This window comes from Pan paniscus, chromosome 23 (genome assembly GCF_029289425.2).
Source record: "Pan paniscus chromosome 23, NHGRI_mPanPan1-v2.0_pri, whole genome shotgun sequence".
Lineage (NCBI taxonomy): Eukaryota > Metazoa > Chordata > Mammalia > Primates > Hominidae > Pan > Pan paniscus.
The window spans coordinates 54,711,088-54,730,965 of NC_085927.1; the positions used below are offsets into that span (position 1 = coordinate 54,711,088).

Below are 19,878 nucleotides of genomic sequence, written 5' to 3' on the forward strand. Positions count from 1 at the left end.
CAGCTACTCAGGCGGCTGAGGGAGGAGAATCGCTTGAACCCGGGAGGCAGAGGTTGCAGTGAGCTGAGATCGTGCCACTGCACTCCAGCCTGGGCAACAGAGTGAGACTCTGTCTAAAAAACAAACAAACAAAAAACAAAAACAACACAGACTGGGCAATTTACACAGGATAGAAACTGATTTTCTCACAGTTCTGGAGGCTGGGAAGTCCAAGACGAAGGCACCATAGGTTGGCTGTGCGGTGAGGGCTGCTCTCTGGTTCCAGCAGCTCCTCCAGAGGGGAAGAGCATTGCATCCTCCTCACCCGGCTGGAGGCGGAAGGGCAGGGAGGGATGAAATACCTCGCTCAAGCCCCTCTTGCAAGGGCACCAATCCCATTCATGAGGAAGGAGCCCTCAGGGTCTAATCACCTCTTCAAGGCCCTGCCACCTAATACTATCACACAGGCAACAGCTGGATTTTGGAGGGGACACATTCAAACCATAGCAGGGTTAAGTCGTGTGCCCCAGGGTTGAAGTCCTAACCCCCAGTACAATGACCCTTATGCAGTAATCCCCACTTATCTGCAGTTTCAGTTACTCATGGTCAACTACAGTCCAAAAATGTTAAATGGAAATTTCCAGAAATAATTCATAAGCAGTGTCCCGCCCTGGATAGGAAGCGTCCCTCCGTCCAGCTACCTGCTCATGAGTCACTTGGCCACCATCTCGTTGATCAGCTCGACCATTGCAGTGTCCCTGTGTTTGTGCTCAAGCAACCCTCACCCCCTACTTAACAATGGCCCCTAAGGGATGCTGGCAGTTGGGATCTGCCAAAGAGAAGCTTCCTTCCATGCTGACGGCCTGCCCTGGACAGCCAGCCCACCCTGAGCTGGGCACCCTGCTCTCCAGGGGCCGTGTTAGATGGAGCTGGGAGTGAGGGTCCTGGAGTGACCGCTGTCCCAAACTGAGGCTTGTCTCAGCACAGGGTCCCCTGGGTGCTGTGGGGTGGGGTGTGTTGAGCTACAGGCGGCAGATGTCTGCACATCGTGGGAGCCCCCTTCTAATGGCAGAGCTGTCCCTGGGAGGGAGGGAGGGAGCCGCTGTTGCTGGAGTAGAGGGGCAGGGCAGTGAGGGGTGCTTTGGAGGGAAGTCCCTGCATGGTCCGGGAGCTGGAGGTCACAGGAGCTGCCCCTGAGCCCTGCTCTTGGTTGGGAGTATGGCTGTGATGGAACCGCATGGGATTGGAGGACAAGGACGGAGTGGAGTCCAGGCACGTCCACTCGGCACCTGCAGGATCGCAGTCAATTCCATCCCTTTTCCTGGCCTCTGCTTTCTCATCTGCCCGCCTAGCCTCACCTGGCAGTTGGGGTGGCCTAAGGGACTCCCCAGGGGAGGGCCCTGAACCAGGATGGCACAGCCCCAAGGCCTAGCAGCTCTGTCTCTCCAAAATCTATGCTGGGTGCCAACTGTTTGCCAGGCACTTCTAGATGCTGGGGTTTGGAAAGAAAACCAACCAAACTCCCTATCTTCCTGAGTAGACAGATAAAAACCCACAGGGGTGCACACAGCAGGCTGTGGAAGCTCAAGGAACCAAAGAGCAGGCAGAAGGACAGGCAATGCCAGGGTCCTGGCGAGGGGGCTGGAAGGCGGCACTGCGAGGAGGCGGTGCTCAGGGTCAGGTCTTCAGGGAGCCGGCCAGGGAGATGGCTGGGGGCCGAGGGCACAGCACGTGCAAAGGCCCTGCGGTGGGAGCAAGCGAGGAGGCAGGCAAGGAGGAGAGGAGCAGGGCATAAACCAGAGGCCAGAGCAAGCGGGGCCTGTGGCCCTGGAGGCACAAGTAAGGTGAGTAGGGTGAGGCCTTTAGCTTTTGCTGAATGAGACACAGGGCAGCAGGGTTTTGTTTGTTTTTTGAGATGGAGTTTCGCTCTTTCGCCCAGGCTGGAGTGCAGCGGTGTGATCTCAGCTCACTGCAACCTCCACCTTCCGGTTTCAAGCGATTCTCCTGCCTCAGCCTCCCAAGTAGCTGGGACTACAGGCGCCCGGATGGCAGGGTTTTGACAGCGTCGCCATCACACTAGTTGCTGGGTTGAGAAGAGACTGCAGCGGGGCAGGGGGAGAGAGCAGGTGGGTGGCAGCTGCCGGAATCCAGGGGAGATCATGGGGCTGGGACCAAGGTGATTTGGGGGTGGGCGGTGAGGCTTGTCCCATCCTGCTTATGTCCTGAGGGCGGAGCTGATGGATTTGCCAAGGACCAGGTATGCAAGGTGGGAGAAAAGAGCCAAGAGTGACTCCCAGGGTGCCGGCCCCAGCAGCCTGAAGCTCCTCTGAGATGGGGAGGTGGGAGGGACTGGCCTGGTAGAGACTGTGCAGAGCGTGAGACACCCGCAGCTGTACAGTGGGCCTGGGGGTACAGACAGAAGCCAGGGGCAGGTGAAGGCCGGCTGCGGGAGATCAGAGCACAGACCTGGGCCTTCAGTGATTAGGTAGAAGAGAAGCAAGTCTGGAGCAGAGACCAGGGAGCAGCCACATTGGCAGGAGTGAGGTCCCAGGAGCCTCCTTTGGCAGGGGGTGTGGCCAATGTGTCCTCTGGTTCTGAGAGGTCCGGGTGATGACCGGGAGCACCCCGGGGATCTGGCCATGGGAGGTCACTACTGACCTGGTGTTCCAGAGGTGCAAAGGGGTGGGGAGTCGGACTGAAGAGAATCCAAAGAGGACAGGAGCGAGCCACGGATGCCGAGTGTGGTCTTTTGAGTGGCCCCCAGGAGGGCTCCGGCAGAGCTGACTTGAAACCTGCTCCCCTCCTCCCAAACTATTCTCCCCAGGGCAAGCCATGAAGCGGGACTGTGTGGCAGCCCTGCATGCCCTCCACCTCTCTGTCCCCTGGGGCACCGGACCCCACTTTGGCATTAGACCCCAGCCTCTGGCCACAGCTAACTGCCCAGGGGTCGGCCCTGACCCACTTGGCCAATCAGAGTCCCCTGTGCAATGCCAGGAGCTAGGACTCAGGGGGGCTGATTCCTCGGTTTCCTGATTCCCCATCTCTTGTAGGGCAAGGTGTAAGCTCAGCGTGGCTGCAGGAGCGCCTGTACCCGCTGCTGGGGGAGAGAGACAGCGGTGATGTTGCCAGGCTGAGAGGCAGGAACCCATGAGGGAGCAGAGGGCACCACCTTGGGCTCTGCACAGTGACAGACCTGCTGGGTTTCCGAGACTTTCCACCCTCAATCCTAGCCCTAAAGGGTCACCCGCCGCCTCTGAGGACTGGGAATGGGGGGTGAGCGAGTGGAGGGCACTGAGCTCTCTCCTGTTTCCCTCCCTCCATCCCTCCCTCCTCAGGATGGGAGAAGACCCTGATTTCCAGCCTCTCCAACGCCCACCTGGCTGCCCTGGGCACTCCCGGGGGCCTCTCCGCAAGGCAAGGACACCAAAACCACAGGGCTTTGAAATCATCGATCGAGTTTAATACATTGTAAAGAAGGAAAACTACATTGGCGTATTTAAGACAAACACTTTTTCTCTATCCTCACTACCCACTGGACGGTCCTCCTTGGTCCAAAAAAAAACTAACAATCTCAAGACACATCGGCAGCTACCCCTCCCGGGTCCAACCTTTCAGATCCTCCCATTACACTGTTAAAACATGTAACTCAATCCATCCGCGAAGAAAACCAAACCAACAGAAAAGGAAGCTGAAGACATGGACATCGCAAGCCACGCGGTAATGCATACTTGGCACAGAGTAGCCAATATAGAAGACGTGTGCCTCACACGGTTCACTTTGTTCATCAATAAAAGAATATAAAAATCTTGTTCACCCAGTGGTAAGTGTATTAAAATAGATCTGTATCATACAGCACAGTTTCTCCCGGAGTCGTGAGAGTGACAGGAGGGACCGTGGCAGCTGCGGGATTTGCCGGCCTCCTCGCTCTGCACCTCTGCGTGTGTGCATGCGTGTCTGTGGTCGTGGCCGCGTGCGATGCACACACGCGTGTTCAGTGCAATTCGGCACCATGTGATATGCTCGGGGTGGGAGCCCGTGGCTCCTGGACGCTTATCCTGTTGTGCTGAGTCCCTCAGGACTGGGATGTGGGAATCGGGCGAGGGTGACAAGCTGCCACTGCCCACCCTGGATGCAGAAGCCCTTGGCAGCAAGTCTGGTCCCCGAAGGCCGGAACCTCCCGAGGCCACTGCCCTTTCTTTCCTCCCCAACCCTCCACCCGGCTCTTAAAAAACCTGCTGGATCTTCCAGCTTGGCCAGGCTTCCCGAGGGGAGGTGTTCCCATTTGTACCTTGAAGCACAGACTACTAGAAGCAGAAAGGAAGTCAGCCAGAGTCCCCCCCACCATTCACATTAAATATCTCACAATAAAAACGCCATACAAAAGTGTGAAGTTATTTTTTGGCATAGTGTCTGCACTGGCAAGAAGGGAGGAGTGGAATACTTATCGGCTCTTCCAAAGGAGACAAGAAAAGGCTTCAGTCGTTAAGTTGAATGATTCAACCCCAAAGAGAAAACCTGCCAAATGCCGCCCCCCAACAGGGTTGCAGCTCCACTCTGCCCAGAAACTCCATGAGAAAAACGCATCAACGGCAAACTGAGTCCAAGAGATTGGCAAAAGGAAGGAGGCAGCCTTGAGGGCCCCAAAGACGGAGCAGGAAGGGCACAGGCTCTGGCGGGGATCACTGCAGCGTCCCGGCGCCCAGACATGCTCACCTCCGACAGTGTCTTTCAAGTTAAACAGCTGCAATTCGTAACCCTAATAATGCTGACAGAAAGAGGCCCAGGTGGTTCTGCAAAGGCGACGGAGTGCCCCAGGCCCGCCCGCCCACCCCAGGTGGACCTCCTAGGAGCGTGGGGCATTGAGGAACTACCTAGATCCGCTACCCCGCTTCTCGTCCCAACTACCGCTACCACTCAGCTAGTCCATGTGTTCTCAGCTCGCCCTCCCACAGGACACCAATAGGCGGTGCCCTCAGTGGAGACTGCGTGCTGGGGGGTGTGCTTGTCCCCTCCACAGCCTCAGCCTGCCCCTCCAACGGGCCAGAGGGAGGCCGTGGAGAGCAGGGCCTGGAAGCCAGAGGCCCAAGCAGCCCCGAGGTGGCCGGGGGGGGACTGTGTGCCCCAGCCTGTCGTACCCCACCTGGCTCCTAGGTACCCCCTGTGAATTTGGAGGGCACAGGGCCGCACCCCCACCTGGTCCTGGCTCTAGGCCTCTCGCCCAGCTCTTCCTCCCTCCTCTCCTCTGTCTGGTTAATTTTTGTCTGAAATTCATAGTGTTTATGAATTAAGGCCGACAGAACCCCCAGGCTGTGTAAGCAGGGTCCCAATAACTTTCCGTGGGTATGAAGACTGGTCCCTCGGGGTCAGTTGTGGCCCTGGGGGTGCTGGACGGTGGGGTGTGTGGCTGCCACTGAGGGCTTGGTCCAGGGCCCGGCCAGCAGTGGGGCAGGGCTAGTGGTCCCCATGGTGACCTGGAGCAGCTGCTCGCCCTGTATCAGTCTCAGGAGGGCCTGCAGGCGGTCCAGGGATGACTGGGTGCCCCTCTGGCGGGCCAGCAGGCTTGTCTTCAACTCCAGGCATTTCTGTTGGGGAGAAGGTCAGGGGAAAGGGTCTTAGTATTCGGCTCTACAGCCATCCTGGGGCAGCCACCGTCTGGGCCCCTCTCCCCTCCACTACAAAGGCCTGCAAGAAACCAGGCTGAGGGCTTCACAAAAACCAGGCAGTGGTGCAAATGCAATTAAAGAGCAGCCAGACCCACAGGAGATGATGCTTGCTTTGGAACTTAGGGCTAGAAAAAGTGTGGCTCTGCCTGGGAACGTCCTTCCCATGGCTGCGATGTGACCTCCTCCTCCCCGCTAGCTGCCCACACTCTTCCTCCTCCTCCTGCTGGCCAACCTGCAGCAGCCTCGGAGGCCTTTGGCTTCCCAGCCGCCTTTCTGCTCTTTCTCTTGCCTGTTGTGCTGTGTGGTCTTTTCCAGTCTCTCTATGTACCACCGCAACAAGGAAAAGCAGTAAGGACTGATGCCTACAGTCCCACATCCATCTGCTCTGGGTCAAATACTGCTTGGGCAAATAACAACCTCCCCGAGATGGTTTCTAAAATGATTATAGGGACAATCACAAAGCCTCTTCACAGCATTATAGAGAGGATTAAATGAGACACTGCATTTAAAGAGCTTCCCCAGGGCCCGTTACCATCACCATCCTCTAACACATCATCACCACCATCATCACCATTACTGTGATCATTACCACCATCACCACCATGATCACCATTATCACCACCGCCACCACCATCACTGTGATCAGCACCATCACCACCACCATCACCACCACCATGATCACCATTATCACCACCACCACCATCACTGTGATCAGCACCATCACCACCATCATTACCACCATCACCACCACGATCACCATTGTCACCACCACCACCATCACGGTGATCAGCACCATCACCACCATCATCACTACCACCATCACCATCACCATGATCACCATTATCACCACCACCACCACCACCACTGTGATCAGCACCATCACCACCATCATTACCATCACCACCACGATCACCAACGTCACCACCACCACCACCATCACTGTGATCAGCACCATCACCACCATCATTACCATCACCACCACGATCACCAACGTCACCACCACCATCACTGTGATCAGCACCATCATCACCATCACCACCACCATGATCACCATTATCACCACCGCCACCACCATCACTGTGATCAGCACCATCACCACCATCACCACCACCACGATCACCATTATCACCACCACCACCACTGTGATCAGCACCATCACCACCATCATAACCATCACCACCACGATCACCAACGTCACCACCACCAGCACCACTGTGATCAGCACCATCACCACCATCATCACTACCATCACCACCACCATGATCACCATTATCACCACCACCACCATCACTGTGATCAGCACCATCACCACCATCATTACCACCATCACCACCATGATCACCAACGTCACCACCACCACCACCACTGTGATCAGCACCATCACCACCATCACCACCACGATCACCATCGTCACCACCACCACCATCACTGTGATCAGCACCATCACCACCATCATTACCACCATCACCACCACGATCACCAACGTCACCACCACCACCACCACCACTGTGATCAGCACCATCACCACCATCACCACCACGATCACCATCGTCACCACCACCACCATCACTGTGACCAGCACCATCATCACCACCATCACCACAACCATGATCGCCATTATCACCACCATCACTGTGATCAGCACCATCAACACCACCATCACCATAATCACCACCATAATCACCATTATCATCACCACCATCACCATCACTGTGGTCTGCACCATCACCACCATCATCACCATCATCATTACAACCATCACCATGATCACCATCACCACCACCATCACTGTGATCAGCACCACCATCATTACCACCATCACCACCACCATTACGACCAACACCATATCATCATCACCATCACCATCATCACCACCACCACCATTATCATATTCCCATCACCACTATCATCACCATCACCATTACTACCATCACCATCATCACCACCACCATTACTACCATCATCTTCATTATCTTGTCTATCTCCATCCTATGGAGGAGGAATTACGTTCACTTTACACAAGAGGAAACAGATTCGGAGGTCAGGGCCCTGCCAAGGGGCCTGAGCAGGCGCACAGCCAGGGTGCTGTCAATCGCTTGATAAATATTTGTTGAATGAGTCACAGCGCTGCCTTCTCCACGTACTGGCTTGCTGGGGGATGCTTGGTGAGTCTGTCTTCTTCCTAGGCCTTATAGGTGAACAGTGAAGCTCTGCATCCACACCTGTGGTTCTAAGGACACATCTGCCTGTCCCCCAGGCCCCGGTGCTGGGGGCCTGCAGGGCTGAGGCCAGCCTGGATCTACACTTGTGGTTTGAATGACACGCCTGCCTGTCCACCAGGCCCTGGCTCCTTCCTGCACTGCTGAGGCCAGCCTGGATCTACACCTGTGGTTCTAAGGACACATCTATCTGTCCCCTAGACCCAGGGCACACCTGCAGGGCTGAGGCCAGCCTCCCCCAGGCCCCGGGGCACACCTGCACTGCTGATGCCAGCCGCCGGTCCCGCTCCTCCAGCTGCTGGTGCTCGTTCTGCAGCTCACTGCCTCGTTGCAGCAGCTTCTGCTTCTCCTCTTCTTTGACTAGAAAAGAGAAGGCCAGGTCCCTGGAGAGGGGCAGGTAAGGAGCGGCTGGGTCGTAGAGTAAATGGGAGAGGCAGAAGGGATGAAACCAAGGCCTAGGACATCCCCCTGAAGAAGCCAGTGGCTGTGGCCAAATGCACAGCACCTGGAGCCACTCTCCCCTGGCCACACCTGCCCCGGACACAGGACCGGCCCCAGGATCCCACTTTTCAGTGCTCTGGCCCGGAAGGGAATGGACCCACCTGTCCTCCCACAGGACCAGGTGAGCCCAGAGGCCTGGGTGGGGGAGGAGGGGGAGCAGGTACCCTTTCCCACTCCCCAGGGATGCCTCACCTGTCTTGTGGGTGACATAAGAGTGCACGATGGCCAGCATCCCAGTCCAGGGCACACCCTCGTCTTTCTTTAAGGCCTGGGGAGCAGACGGGGAGATGAAAAAGTGGACAGGCCCTGGGACCTGCTGGGACTGTCCACACCCTGGCTGTGTAACCCTGAGGGGGCACGCCCTGTCTGAGCCACAGGGTCCTCACCCGTGACCAGGAGCTGGGGCCGCACATGCCTCATGGCCCAGCTCACAGGGGCTACACAGCTCCACGAGGCTGGAACATTCTGGGCCTCTCCCCTGCTCATCACCAGGGCCCTGAACAGGCAGCAGGCTCAAATACTTCTCGAACGAATGAATGATCACCTGTCTTCCTCCCACGTCCAGAAGACCTGAGGGCAGCGACCCCAGGCACGCCAGGGACAAATGGAGAGACTCGATGTCCCCCACACTATGCTGAAGCGGGGAACAGAATTCTGTTCCCTCTCCACATGCCCTCAAAAAGTTGTGACAAAAAAGAAAGAAGAAAAAAGGAAGAGGCAAAAAAAAAAAAAAAAAAAAAAGCTGGGCATTAATCCCAGCAGTTTGGGAGGCCAAGGTGGGAGGATTGCTTGAACCCAGGAGTTCGAGATCAGCCTGGGCAACAAAGTGAGACCCAACCTCTACAAAAAATTTAAAAATTAGCTGGCCATGGTGGTGTGTACCTGTGGTCCCAGCTCCTCAGGAGGCTGAGGTGGGAAGACTGTTTGAGCCTCGAAGGTCAAGACTGCAGTGAGCTGTGCTCATGCTCCTGCACTCTAGCCTGTGCAACAGAGCAAGACCCTGTCTACCAAAAAAAAAAAAAGGATGTAACCCCCGACCCAGGCAGTCACAATGCAGGGGCAGGTAGCCGCAGAGGGAACAGCCCGACGGCAGCCCCTGCCCACCATATCCACTGCCCTTGATCCTCACAGAACCAGCGATGATGGGAACTCCCAATGGTTAATACTTTTTGAAATAAAGTATTAAAACTCCCGGGCTGGGTGTGGTGGCTCACACCTGTAATCCCAGCACTTTGGGAGGTCAAGGCGGACAGATCACTTGAGGTCAGGAGTTTGAGACCAGCCTGGCCAACATGGTGAAACCCCATCTCTACTAAAAATACAAAAAATTAGCCAGGAGTGGTGGCGCATGCCTGTAACCCCAGCTACTTGGGAGGCTGAAGCAGGAGAATCGCTTGAACCCAGGAGGCGGAGGTGGCAGTGAGCTGAGATCATGCCATTGCACTCCAGCTTGGGCAACAAGAGCGAAACTCCATCTCAAAAAAAAAAAAAAAAAAAAGAAAGAAAGAAAGAAAGGTAACTCCCTATGACCACACAAGTCATGCATCTGTGGAAGGCACATTTGAAGCCAAGCACTGCTGCCACCCGCCACCCACCACACTCAGGGGCCACACTCCCAAGCGTTTCCTCCCAAGGTTTTTACTCTGCAGTTTTTCTCAGATGGCTGATTCCCAAACTATATAGCAGCTGTAAAGCCTGTTTTTTATTTTTATAATTCCATATAGTGAACAAGATCCAGAGAATCACACTTTTTGTAAAAACCTGTTGGATGCTGGCGGAATATCTCACTGAGTGCAGAGCTGGGCTATTCCACTATCTCCCGCTGCCGGGAGGAGAGGCTGCTTCCCCTCTAGTCTTTTGTAAATAAAGGGTGTGGGGCTTCTCTGTGCACAACACTTTATCCCTATTTGGATTATTTCCTTAGACTAGATTCCCCAAAGCAAGATCCAGGTTTTAAAAGGCCGTTACTGAAAGAAGGCCGCCATTAGCATCTCACGGGTAGAGGCCAGGGATGCTGCTCAACACCCCATAATAGGCCGGGCGCGGAGGCTCACGCCTATAATCCCAACACTTTGGGAGGCTGAGGCGGGTGATCACCTGAGGTCAGGAGTTTGAGACCAGCCTGGCCGACATGGTGAAACCCCCCATCTACTAAAAATACAAAAATTATCCGGGTGTGGTGGTGGGCGCCTATAACCCCAGCTACTTGAGAGGCTGAGGCAGGAGGATCACTTGAACCCAGGAGGCAGAGGTTGCAATGACCCGAGACCGTGCCACTGCACTCCAGCCTGGGCAACAGAACGAGACTCTGTCTCAAAAAAAAAAAAAAAAAAATTCCCATAATACACAGGACAAAGTTCCACAACCAATGATTATCCAGCCCCAAATGTCAATTGTGCTGAGGTTGAAAAAGCCTTCCTATACCGAAGCCCCTTTTTTCACCCCTCCTCTGCCCTGTCTCTGCCTACGGTGGGGACCTCCATGCCAGTCTGGGGTGAGGGGGTCACACAGCCTCCTGTACCTTCTGCTGGCACCTGGGGCACACCCACACGCCCTTGGGCGCCGTCTTGAGGGGCGGCTCCAGGCAGCTGAGGTGGTAGGCCCCCGGGCAGGTGCTGCAGGGCTGCAGGTTGGCCCCTCGCTTGCAGGCGGCACAGTGCTCATCGTGGGTGATCTCGTTCTGGAAGAGAAGGGAGGGCAGGAGACAGGTCAGCCACAGCCAGGTCAGCGGTGGCCGGTCAGCCAGGGCCAGGCCCAGGCAGCTGTGTCTGACCTACATGTGGCCGCTCTTCTGCCAACGTTTCCCAGCAGCTCTACGGAGAGAGAGGGATAAACCCTGGAGGGCGACAGTGTGGGGTCAGGCCTGGGACCTGGGAGGACGGGGGGCACCCACAGGGCCAGATTTACTAGGGGCTGGGGCACTGAGTATTGGAGTCTGGCCTGGTGTGACTCCCATAACCTGATTCTTCTGTGCTAAGACCTGGACCCCAGGTGTGGGCGACAAGGCAGGCTGTCCTGCTGCGGCCTAGAAAACAGCCCCCTGAGGGTCTGTGTTGCACCAGAGGTCCATGTGCTGGGAGTGGGACCAGTGATGAATGCAGCACTCCCTCCCTGCCCCCACTGCTTATGTGGACACTGCCTGGAGGGGCGGCGTAGCCCCGGCCAAGACCCTGTACTCGGCTCTCTGTTCACCATCCACGTGTCAACAGCATGCTCCAACTTCAGAGTTGGAAAAGACCAGAGAGCTCTCCTCTGGGATGGCCCGTGACACAAGGACACTGGATGTCCCTGAAGGAGGGGCAACACCCTCAGAGGAGGCCTCAGAGGTCCCTGTCTCCACCCCTTGTGTCATGCAAATGCCCAGGGAGGGAGAAGCAGTTGTCACACAGGGAGGGGGAGGCAGTTGTCACACAGCAAGCTGGAGGGGGAGCCGGGACCAGCAACCAGGTGGCCTGCCTCAAAGCCAAGGCCCTCTCCAAGTCTGTGGGCTCTGTGGGGACAGAGCTCAGGCTCCAGGTGTCCCCTGTCCACATGCCCGCCCTGGATGGGCACAAGATGTTTGCAGATAAACACTGCCAGGCCCCCCAGCACCAACCCGTGCCATTGCAGGGCTATTGTGAAAATGACACAGCCTAACCGGAGCTGACTGCAATCATCACCTACTGCTTCTTAGAGGCTTGACAGTTACGAGCATGCAGGGACTAGAATGTTCTTTTAGAATTAGATCAGAAATTCAGTGAAGAAAAACGCTGAATAAATTCTGAGATCATGCCATGAACGAGGTCATGACCAGCCAATGTTCTGGGAATCAGGGATGTGGTGTGTGCACGGGTAGGGGGTAGGGGGTGGGGGCCCCACAGGATCACAGAAATGTGGGTGTGTGGGGTGAGTCCCTGGGGATTAACAAGTCCAGCCCCTTTTCGGACGGGTAACAGAAGACCAGGGAGGGCCAGCTCTGCCCAGGTCACACTGAGGCCAGTGGAGCCAGGGTGAAGGCCTTTGGGCACCAGCTGGCTGCTTCCAGTTGGGCCTCAGTGGCCCCTGCAGGCTCTGCATCCTCAATTCTGAGGAGGGAGGGCTCCCGTTTGAAGCTGAGAGCAGAGCCCTGTGGCAATGCCCAACTTGACGCTGCCTGGCCGGCTGGAAAGCTGGCTGAGTGTTGCACAAAGCTCTTAGCACCTAAAGGCAGAACCAAAAGGCCTTCTGCACCACTCCGGGCTCTTTCCCTCTTTACAGGAGGGACCCTATGAGGACTGTACTGAAAACATTCTCCACCCCGGAAGTGTGAAGACGGAGGGAGGGGACACGTACCTTCCAGCAGGGGTCCTCATTGGCTAGCACAGGGAAGAAGGGCGGAGAACACGTTAGTGGCCGTCAGAGGAGCACAGATCAGGACTGGAGTCCATGAGGCCTCATGTGGCAAGGGCTCTTACCCTGGGGCATGATGGGAGCATCATAAGGCCCCCATGATACCTGGGCTGTCACCCCAGGGCATGATGGGAATATCACAAGGCCCTGTGATACCTGGGATCTTACCCCAGGGCATGATGGCAATATCACAAGGCCCCCATGACACCTGGGCTCACACCCCAGGGCATGATGGGGGTATCACAAGGCCCTGTGATACCTGGGATCTCACTCCTGGGCAGGATGGGAGTAAGGATCTCAGCCCTGGTCACAGCTAGAAGCCACCACGGGAACAGGCTCATGTGGCCCCTGTGCTGAGGACATAGTGGCAGTGAGCTGCCCGGGGGAAGGAAACATCACTCCAAGAACCCCTCAAAGTGACTTATTTTCAACTCTTTTTAAACTGTAATCCACTCTCATTCTAGTAAATGATACCAAACCACACATTTTAATGATCGCAAACATATATATCTTTCAGGTTCTAGATCAGATCTGTCTGCAAATAATGCCACCCGGCGGAAGAACAGTTCTGGCGTCTGCACAGCACTCAACAGCTCACAAAGTGCAGTCACACTCGCCCTTCAAGTCACTGTCCCAGCTCTGAGAAGCAGGTAGCTATGGGCCCACTTTCCAGATCAGTAAACCAAGGCCCAGGGAGGGATGGTGACATGTTGAAAGCTACACAGAATCCCAGCAAGCTGGTCGTCATTTCCTGCTCGTGGGACTATGGTTTTCTAACTGAAGAGAACTGGCAGCTTCCTGCTGCTGTCTGAATGCAGGGATGTGGCTCCCTGAAGTCCTGCGCTGGGGCACGGCTGGCAGAGGAGGGAGGGGCCCTGCAGACACAGGTAGAGGCCTCAGGCCAGGTTCCAGCCTGAAGATCTGGCCCAATGCCTTGTACAGAAGGAGCCCTCGGCTCCAACACACACAGCGAGGCAGAGGCAGAACTGGGCTGAGATCCCCACCCCTGTCCAGCCTGTGCTCTTCCAATGCCCAGAGCAGGCACAAGAGGGTGGGCAAGGTGTGGGCTGAGAGGCGCCAGCCCAGCCCAGGGGTATCAGAGGCCGCCCGCGTGTGGGGAAGAGAGGTTGTCTCCAGTGGAGTATGGAAGCAGCAGCACCTGGGCTGGGTCACACCTGCAGAGGCCCCATCGGTCACGCTCACACCTATGGCCCAGGCTGTGGACCTCTCCCAGGCCACAGCTCCAAGCTCACACACAGGCTGCAGGAGGAGCGGGGAGGTGGGAGGCTCCTCTCAGCACAGCGTCCTCACCTGCCTCTGCCCAGGTCAGCCCAGTGGGAGGCGGGCAGCCCTGCCCAGGCCCAGGCGTGGAGGACCACCCAGGGATGACTCCCCGCGGCCCTGAGCAGCTGTGGCAGAAGGCCTGAAGCCGGTGCTTACCTCTCGCTGTGAGGAACAGGGGGTTGTTGAGATAGTTGGAGGCCAGCCGTTTCCTCTGCAGGGACAGAAAACAAAACAACACACCCCATCATCTGGAGGCTCTCCTCGATGGTGACGTCACCCCAGGTCAGGACTCTCTCTGGGACAGGGTTCCCACCCAGGGCTCCAGGCTCTGGCTGGACACCCCCTGCCAGGGGCAGAAACAGGAACAAATACAGGGCAGAAGCACGCAGGGATGGCTGAGGATGGGGCGGGGCGGGGCGAGGCAGGGAAGTCGGCAAAGGCTCTGCCTGCAGGAGGCCTAGGACACCCTCTCTGCACCCGTGGGTGCGTCTAGCTCAGGAAGGGCCGTCAGTGGGACACATCAGTCACATGGTGCATGTCACATTCTCCACCTGTCTCCTGCCTCTCAACTGGGTCTGGAGTCAGGTGGAAAAATGGGTGTTATAGACTGGCTCCCCCAAATTCCATTTCTTGGCATGTGGCCTTAAACATCACATGTGGACAAAGGTTTCTGGAACATTCCAGAAGAGCGGCCTTAGTCCTGGCTTTGGCAACCACAGGCCACACCGGTCTAAACCTTGGTGGTTCAAAGTGGCTTTGGCTGCGGCTGTTGTAATACTGTGTGGCCAGATTTGACACCATTTCTCTCGGTGTGGTCAGGCTGTGGACCTGGGGAAGGGCCCCCTCGGGCTGTGTGCCTGCTCCAGGCTCAGGGTCACGGGGCCTTGGGTTGACTCCCGACCTGCTTACGCCGTCTCTGGCCCTGGCCTCAGACTTGGGAGCCTAGAGTAACGCCTCGTCCACAGAGCAGCCTGCATTTTCATGAACGAACAAATCTAAAGGAATGAAGCCCTCCCTGTCTGGAGAACACACCGTTTCCTTGTGTGGAGGCTGAAAACACTTCCACGATGTTCTTACCAAGGGTCCGAGTCAGGGGACAGGGCTTGCTCAGATGAAGGAAGAGGAAGTGAATGGTATGAAACGGCCCACGTGGAGCACGTTCTCAGAACAGGAGCGGGGCAGGCAGAAGTAGAGGAAAGGCGCGGACAGGCTGATGAGGCCAGAGGACGCCCCATGGTGGGCTCTCCCCACAGACAGGGCAATTGCAGAGCCTGGAACTGGCTGCCGCTCTGCGCGAAACGCCTCCCTCCCACTTGAGCTCAGGTTCCCAAGACATGGATTCTGGGCAGTGGCCCAGACTAGCCTGCACCCTGGGAGGTGAGACAGCACTTTCCTCACCTTCCTCCAGATCTCACAGAGCTGGCATCTGCAACATACCAGGCACTGACCTCGGGGGACATCGTTTCCCTCAGGACAGCTGTCCCAAGCTCTGGACTTCGGAGCTCTAAGCAAATGGCTTCCATCCCAGAGAAAGACTCTAAGACACTGCCCCTAAGAAAGCCCTGAGCCTCTGAGCTAATGGTCCCAACAGACCCTGCAGAGTTGGCTTTGGGGAGATGACATTAGGATTTTAACCTAAGAATTTTGGACTGTCATTTACAAGGGCAGGAAGGTGTCATTTATGATCTGGTTTCTCCCTGGGGACATGCTCATGGGAGAGGCCCTTGTGCTCCCCTACGGCATCCTTAAATCCCAACCCTGCTGCACTGGACCGATTTTGGTGCAGGCTCTCGGATTCCCACCCCCATCCCTGGGGATGGACGCTCCAACTGGGAGGAGGGAAGGGCACTGGCCACGCCCACCCAGGCCCTTTCTTTACGGTGCCCGCCTGCTCCAGGCTGTGCACATCCTCAGTCTCTCCCAGCCATGAGCCAACTGCACAGGCTCTAGACAAGGTGTGAGGTGGTCCAGGGAGGCCAGGGTGTCCAGCCCTGCCTGTGACCGGAGATTTGCCTGATCATTCAGGGTGAAGAGTCAAGAAGCCGGTGTACCTCGCACGAAGCCACGCCCACCAGCGAGCCTCTATTAGGAATAAACTGACATCTCCTCTTCCACATCTTCCTATCAATGGATTGTGAACTCGGAGGTGATGAGAGAGATGATTTACGGTCACCCCCCAGCCCCACTCCCAGGAGGGACAGACGAGGGGGGTGCTTAGGAAAGCGAATGAGGGAGGCCCTGGGACTTTTCCTGGAGGCTGTGCACTGGGAGCCCCCACCCTCCTGGTGGCATGGGGCTGGCGGGTTCCCCACCTCGGTCTCCAGGAGGCCGCTGTAGGCAGGGTTGGCTGTGCTTCTTCTCTTCCGCTCCTGTCGCTTGCTCTGGATTTCTGGAAAGGCACAGACACAGCAGTTACTGGGTCCTGCCTGCCCTGGGAACCCCAAATGCTTCCTTGCCAAGCCCTGGGCACCACCATCCCCTCCTGCTCTGAAGCCTCTCTGTGTGCTCAGCATCCATGCCACAGAGTGGCCCAGGGTGGGTTAGGGCCTCCAGGAATCACTGACTCCATGGCAGGACAGCTCTGGTGGCCTCAGGCTGAATGACAGATTGGTGGGAGGCTGGCAGGTACCCAGAATCCAGGTGCCCACTCTTAGCACGGGGTCCTCCTTTTGTATCCCTATCTGGCCCATGGCCGTTATTGGGGACCCACAGGTTGGGTGATACCCACTGGTCCAGTGAGCTGCAGGGTGAGGCTCCCAGCTCCCGGAAGCCCAGGAGCAAGCCTCTACCCAGGTGGCCTCTGCCCCAATGCAGCCCCCAGCAGGAATCCTTCGCATGCGAGCGAGAGGGGGCATGGCCACACTGACGGTGTTTTCTTTTCCTTTTTCTTTGCTTTGACCCCCAGGCAGGACCCATGACCTGCCTCTCTGTGTGCAGCTGTGCTAGCGTCTTCTAATCTCTGTCTCCCGGACCTAGTTTTCCTTTTTAAACCTTCTCAATATTACTCAGCCTGTTTTCTGTAAGGCACTCAGACCTTCTGTGGAATAACACAGGGTCTAAAGAAAGAAAGAATTAAGGATATCACAGCAGAGGTTGGGGAGAGGTTTCTAAATGAGAACTATTTATAAAACCAATAATGATCACGCCTATTAGGAACGCACTTTTCGATCAGTCCCTCACCAACTCCACGAAGTTTACAGGCGCAGTTTTCCCCATGTTGCAGATGAGAAAACTGAGGTTCGGAGTGGGGAAGGACCTTGCCTAGGGACTCCGGCCAGTGCACAGGCGGGACTTGAGCATAAGACTTCTGTCCCCACAGCCCCATGCTGCCTCTGTGGCACCGTGGTTTCGGTCAGAGATTAAATCAATCCCAAAGGCAAGCTGAGGGCAGCGGGATTCATCTCGCTCAAGCTCACACCATCAGGCAGGGAGCTCACAGAGGTTCTTACGAAGGAACCTTGGCTGGAGGGTAATGCCTTCCAACCATGCACGCAGAAGGGTGAGGAAGGCCAGGGGCAAGGGTTGCTTACAGGGGGCTTCCCTGCCCAGGGATCTGGAAGGCTGGGGCTCTTCCCTGGCTCTCCCCATCCTGGCTGCTGCCAGAGAGCAAGTCAGACCCAGGGGACATAAAGGGAGAGGGCTGTCTTCTCGGAGCCTGCATGGCAGGCTGCGGTCCCCGCGCGCTGGGCTCTGCTGAGCTCGGGAAGGCTTGCCCTGCTCCCACTTGCCCCGGATGAGCTGTGTGACCTCAGCCAGGTCCCTCCCCTCCCCTGGGCTTCGGTGGCTCACCTGCTGCAATGGAAAGAAACTCTTAACTTCAAGACTGCTAGTGCCTCGGGCACCGCGGGGGTTCACTTCATTCCCTCTTGCTTTGAAGGAGAGGAACGCTAGGCGAACCTTCCTGCATCCAGGTTTACCAGGGTATGTGCTTTCCCTTTATAAAACGCCTTTGCAGGTGAGGTGGGTGTGGTGGAAAACGTTCTGGGTTGGGAGTCAGGAGGCCTGGATTCCAGCCTGGGCCTGGTATCAACTGGCCCTGGGACCCTGGGCAAGTGAATCAGCTTCCCTGGCCTCGGCTTCCCCATGGGGGCTTCCCCAAGGGGGCTGGTTTCGAGGCTTCCCAGGCCCTAAGATTCTAGGATGACGTTCACAGCTCATGTGAGATTGCCCTCATCATTCTACGATGATGTTCACGGCCCATGTGAAGCTGCCCTCATCCGTAAGGTCACACAGCCCCTTCGTAGAGTCACAGTGCCCTGTCTGCTCAAATAAACTACTGTTCCAATTTTGACAGACACATCTGGTGGCACACATGAAGTCCGCAGGCTAGTTTGACGGCAGGGGAGCTGGTGGTCAGCTCTCCCACTGTGCTGGGCACTGCTTCCAACCATCCCCAGAGGACAGTTTGGCCATTATCCATTTTATACATGAAGAGACTGAGGCACACAGAAGTAACCTGCCCACACTTAAGAAAGTGATGGGACCGGGCAGTCTGCCTCTTGTCATTTCCCTGTGTTGAGGGCAGGGAGCCCACATGGTCCCTCCGCTGAAACAAGGAAGTGCCACAGTGGGTATTGTGCATAGTCATGGAGCCAGGGCGAGCCTGGAAGGCTTCTCTGTCTTGTTTGTCTTTGATGACAGCCACCCAGCCTCAGGCACTTGGGGCAGACCTCCTGGGAGGTGGTTTATACACAGACACTGCCATCCAAGCCGGGACATCCTGAGACCCACTGCAGCAGTGTGAGGCCACGCTCCACCCATATCGGCTGCTGCTGAAGCCCAGACCACCCGTCATCACACCTGGCCCCCAACACCCCGGCTTTTGGGTCAGTCCCAGCCCAACCTGCTGCTACCTGGATCCTTCCTTACCTTCCAAGTGTTCCGTGGTAACCAGGCCTAGCGCTACCATGAAGGCGATTTTCTGAGGGAAGGAACAGACAAAGGAGCATTAACACAACCGTCAACGTTCATTCATGCACTCAACAAACATCTGCTGTGGCAGGTGCAGGGCGATACCTCATGGGTGCCCCAACCACAGAGGCCTCCAACTACAGATGCCAAGTCAGTTTCTAAGAAACGTGGGGAAATAGGATTTTCAAAGAGAGTATCTACAGCTCAATTTGGAGGGCCTCCTTGAAAACACTGGATACATGTATTCAAACATACTTTAAGGGGCTAAGGTGCACAGAACTGGGCTAATCCTTATGGGTGCCCCAACCGCTAAGGCCCCGAACTCCAGACACCAAGTCAGTTTCTAAGAAACACAGGGAAATAGGATTCCCAAAGAAAGCATCTACAGCTCAATTTGGAGGGGCTCCTTGAAAACACTGGATACACATATTCAAACATACTTTAAAGAGCTAAGGTGCACACAGCTGGGCTAATCACTGTCACATAACACGTCACTGGTTCATAACACATTTGCATCATTGGTCCTTTCATGGCTGTCTTTCATTTTATTTAATAATAAATTGAACATCATGAACCTACTAATAAACTCAAAACCTGACACTTGACCCATAAGTTGCATCTCTTCTGTGTTCCTCACTTTATCTCATTCTTTTCACCCTCATTTCTAGTGATCCTAGTTTTGTAATGACCATTTCTCCAGTTTTGTAATGACCTTCTCCAGTTTTGTAATGACCATTTCCTTGACTTTGTTTACATATGCATGTATTTCTGTCACTTATGAAACAGGGTGGCACTTAGTTTTATCTGTTTTTTTTTTTTTTTTTTTTTTTTGAGACAGGTTCTCACTCTGTCACCCAGACTGGAGTGCACTGGAGTAATCACAGCTCACTGCAGCTTCAATCTCTGGGGCTCAAGTGATCCTCCTACCTCAGCCTCCCGAGGAGCTGGGACCA

The 19,878-nt window shown here is 55.9% G+C and overlaps 1 protein-coding gene across 2 annotated transcripts in view; it reads right to left on the bottom strand.

Annotated features, from left to right (window-relative positions):
* Window positions 1-3,417: 3,417 nt before the first annotated feature.
* PHF21B (PHD finger protein 21B) overlaps window positions 3,418-19,878 on the bottom strand; it is a 131,433-nt gene continuing 114,972 nt past the window's right edge. For both annotated transcript variants that reach the window (XM_034948445.4, XM_034948446.4), the window contains exons 6-13: window positions 18,884-18,935; window positions 16,327-16,403; window positions 14,171-14,225; window positions 12,674-12,696; window positions 10,884-11,042; window positions 8,555-8,630; window positions 8,118-8,221; window positions 3,418-5,561 (exon numbers count right to left, since the gene is read on the bottom strand). In XM_034948445.4, coding sequence (XP_034804336.3) covers window positions 5,343-5,561; window positions 8,118-8,221; window positions 8,555-8,630; window positions 10,884-11,042; window positions 12,674-12,696; window positions 14,171-14,225; window positions 16,327-16,403; window positions 18,884-18,935 — 765 coding nt within the window. In that variant the 3' untranslated portion in view covers window positions 3,418-5,342. The remainder of the gene's footprint in view (window positions 5,562-8,117; window positions 8,222-8,554; window positions 8,631-10,883; window positions 11,043-12,673; window positions 12,697-14,170; window positions 14,226-16,326; window positions 16,404-18,883; window positions 18,936-19,878) is intronic.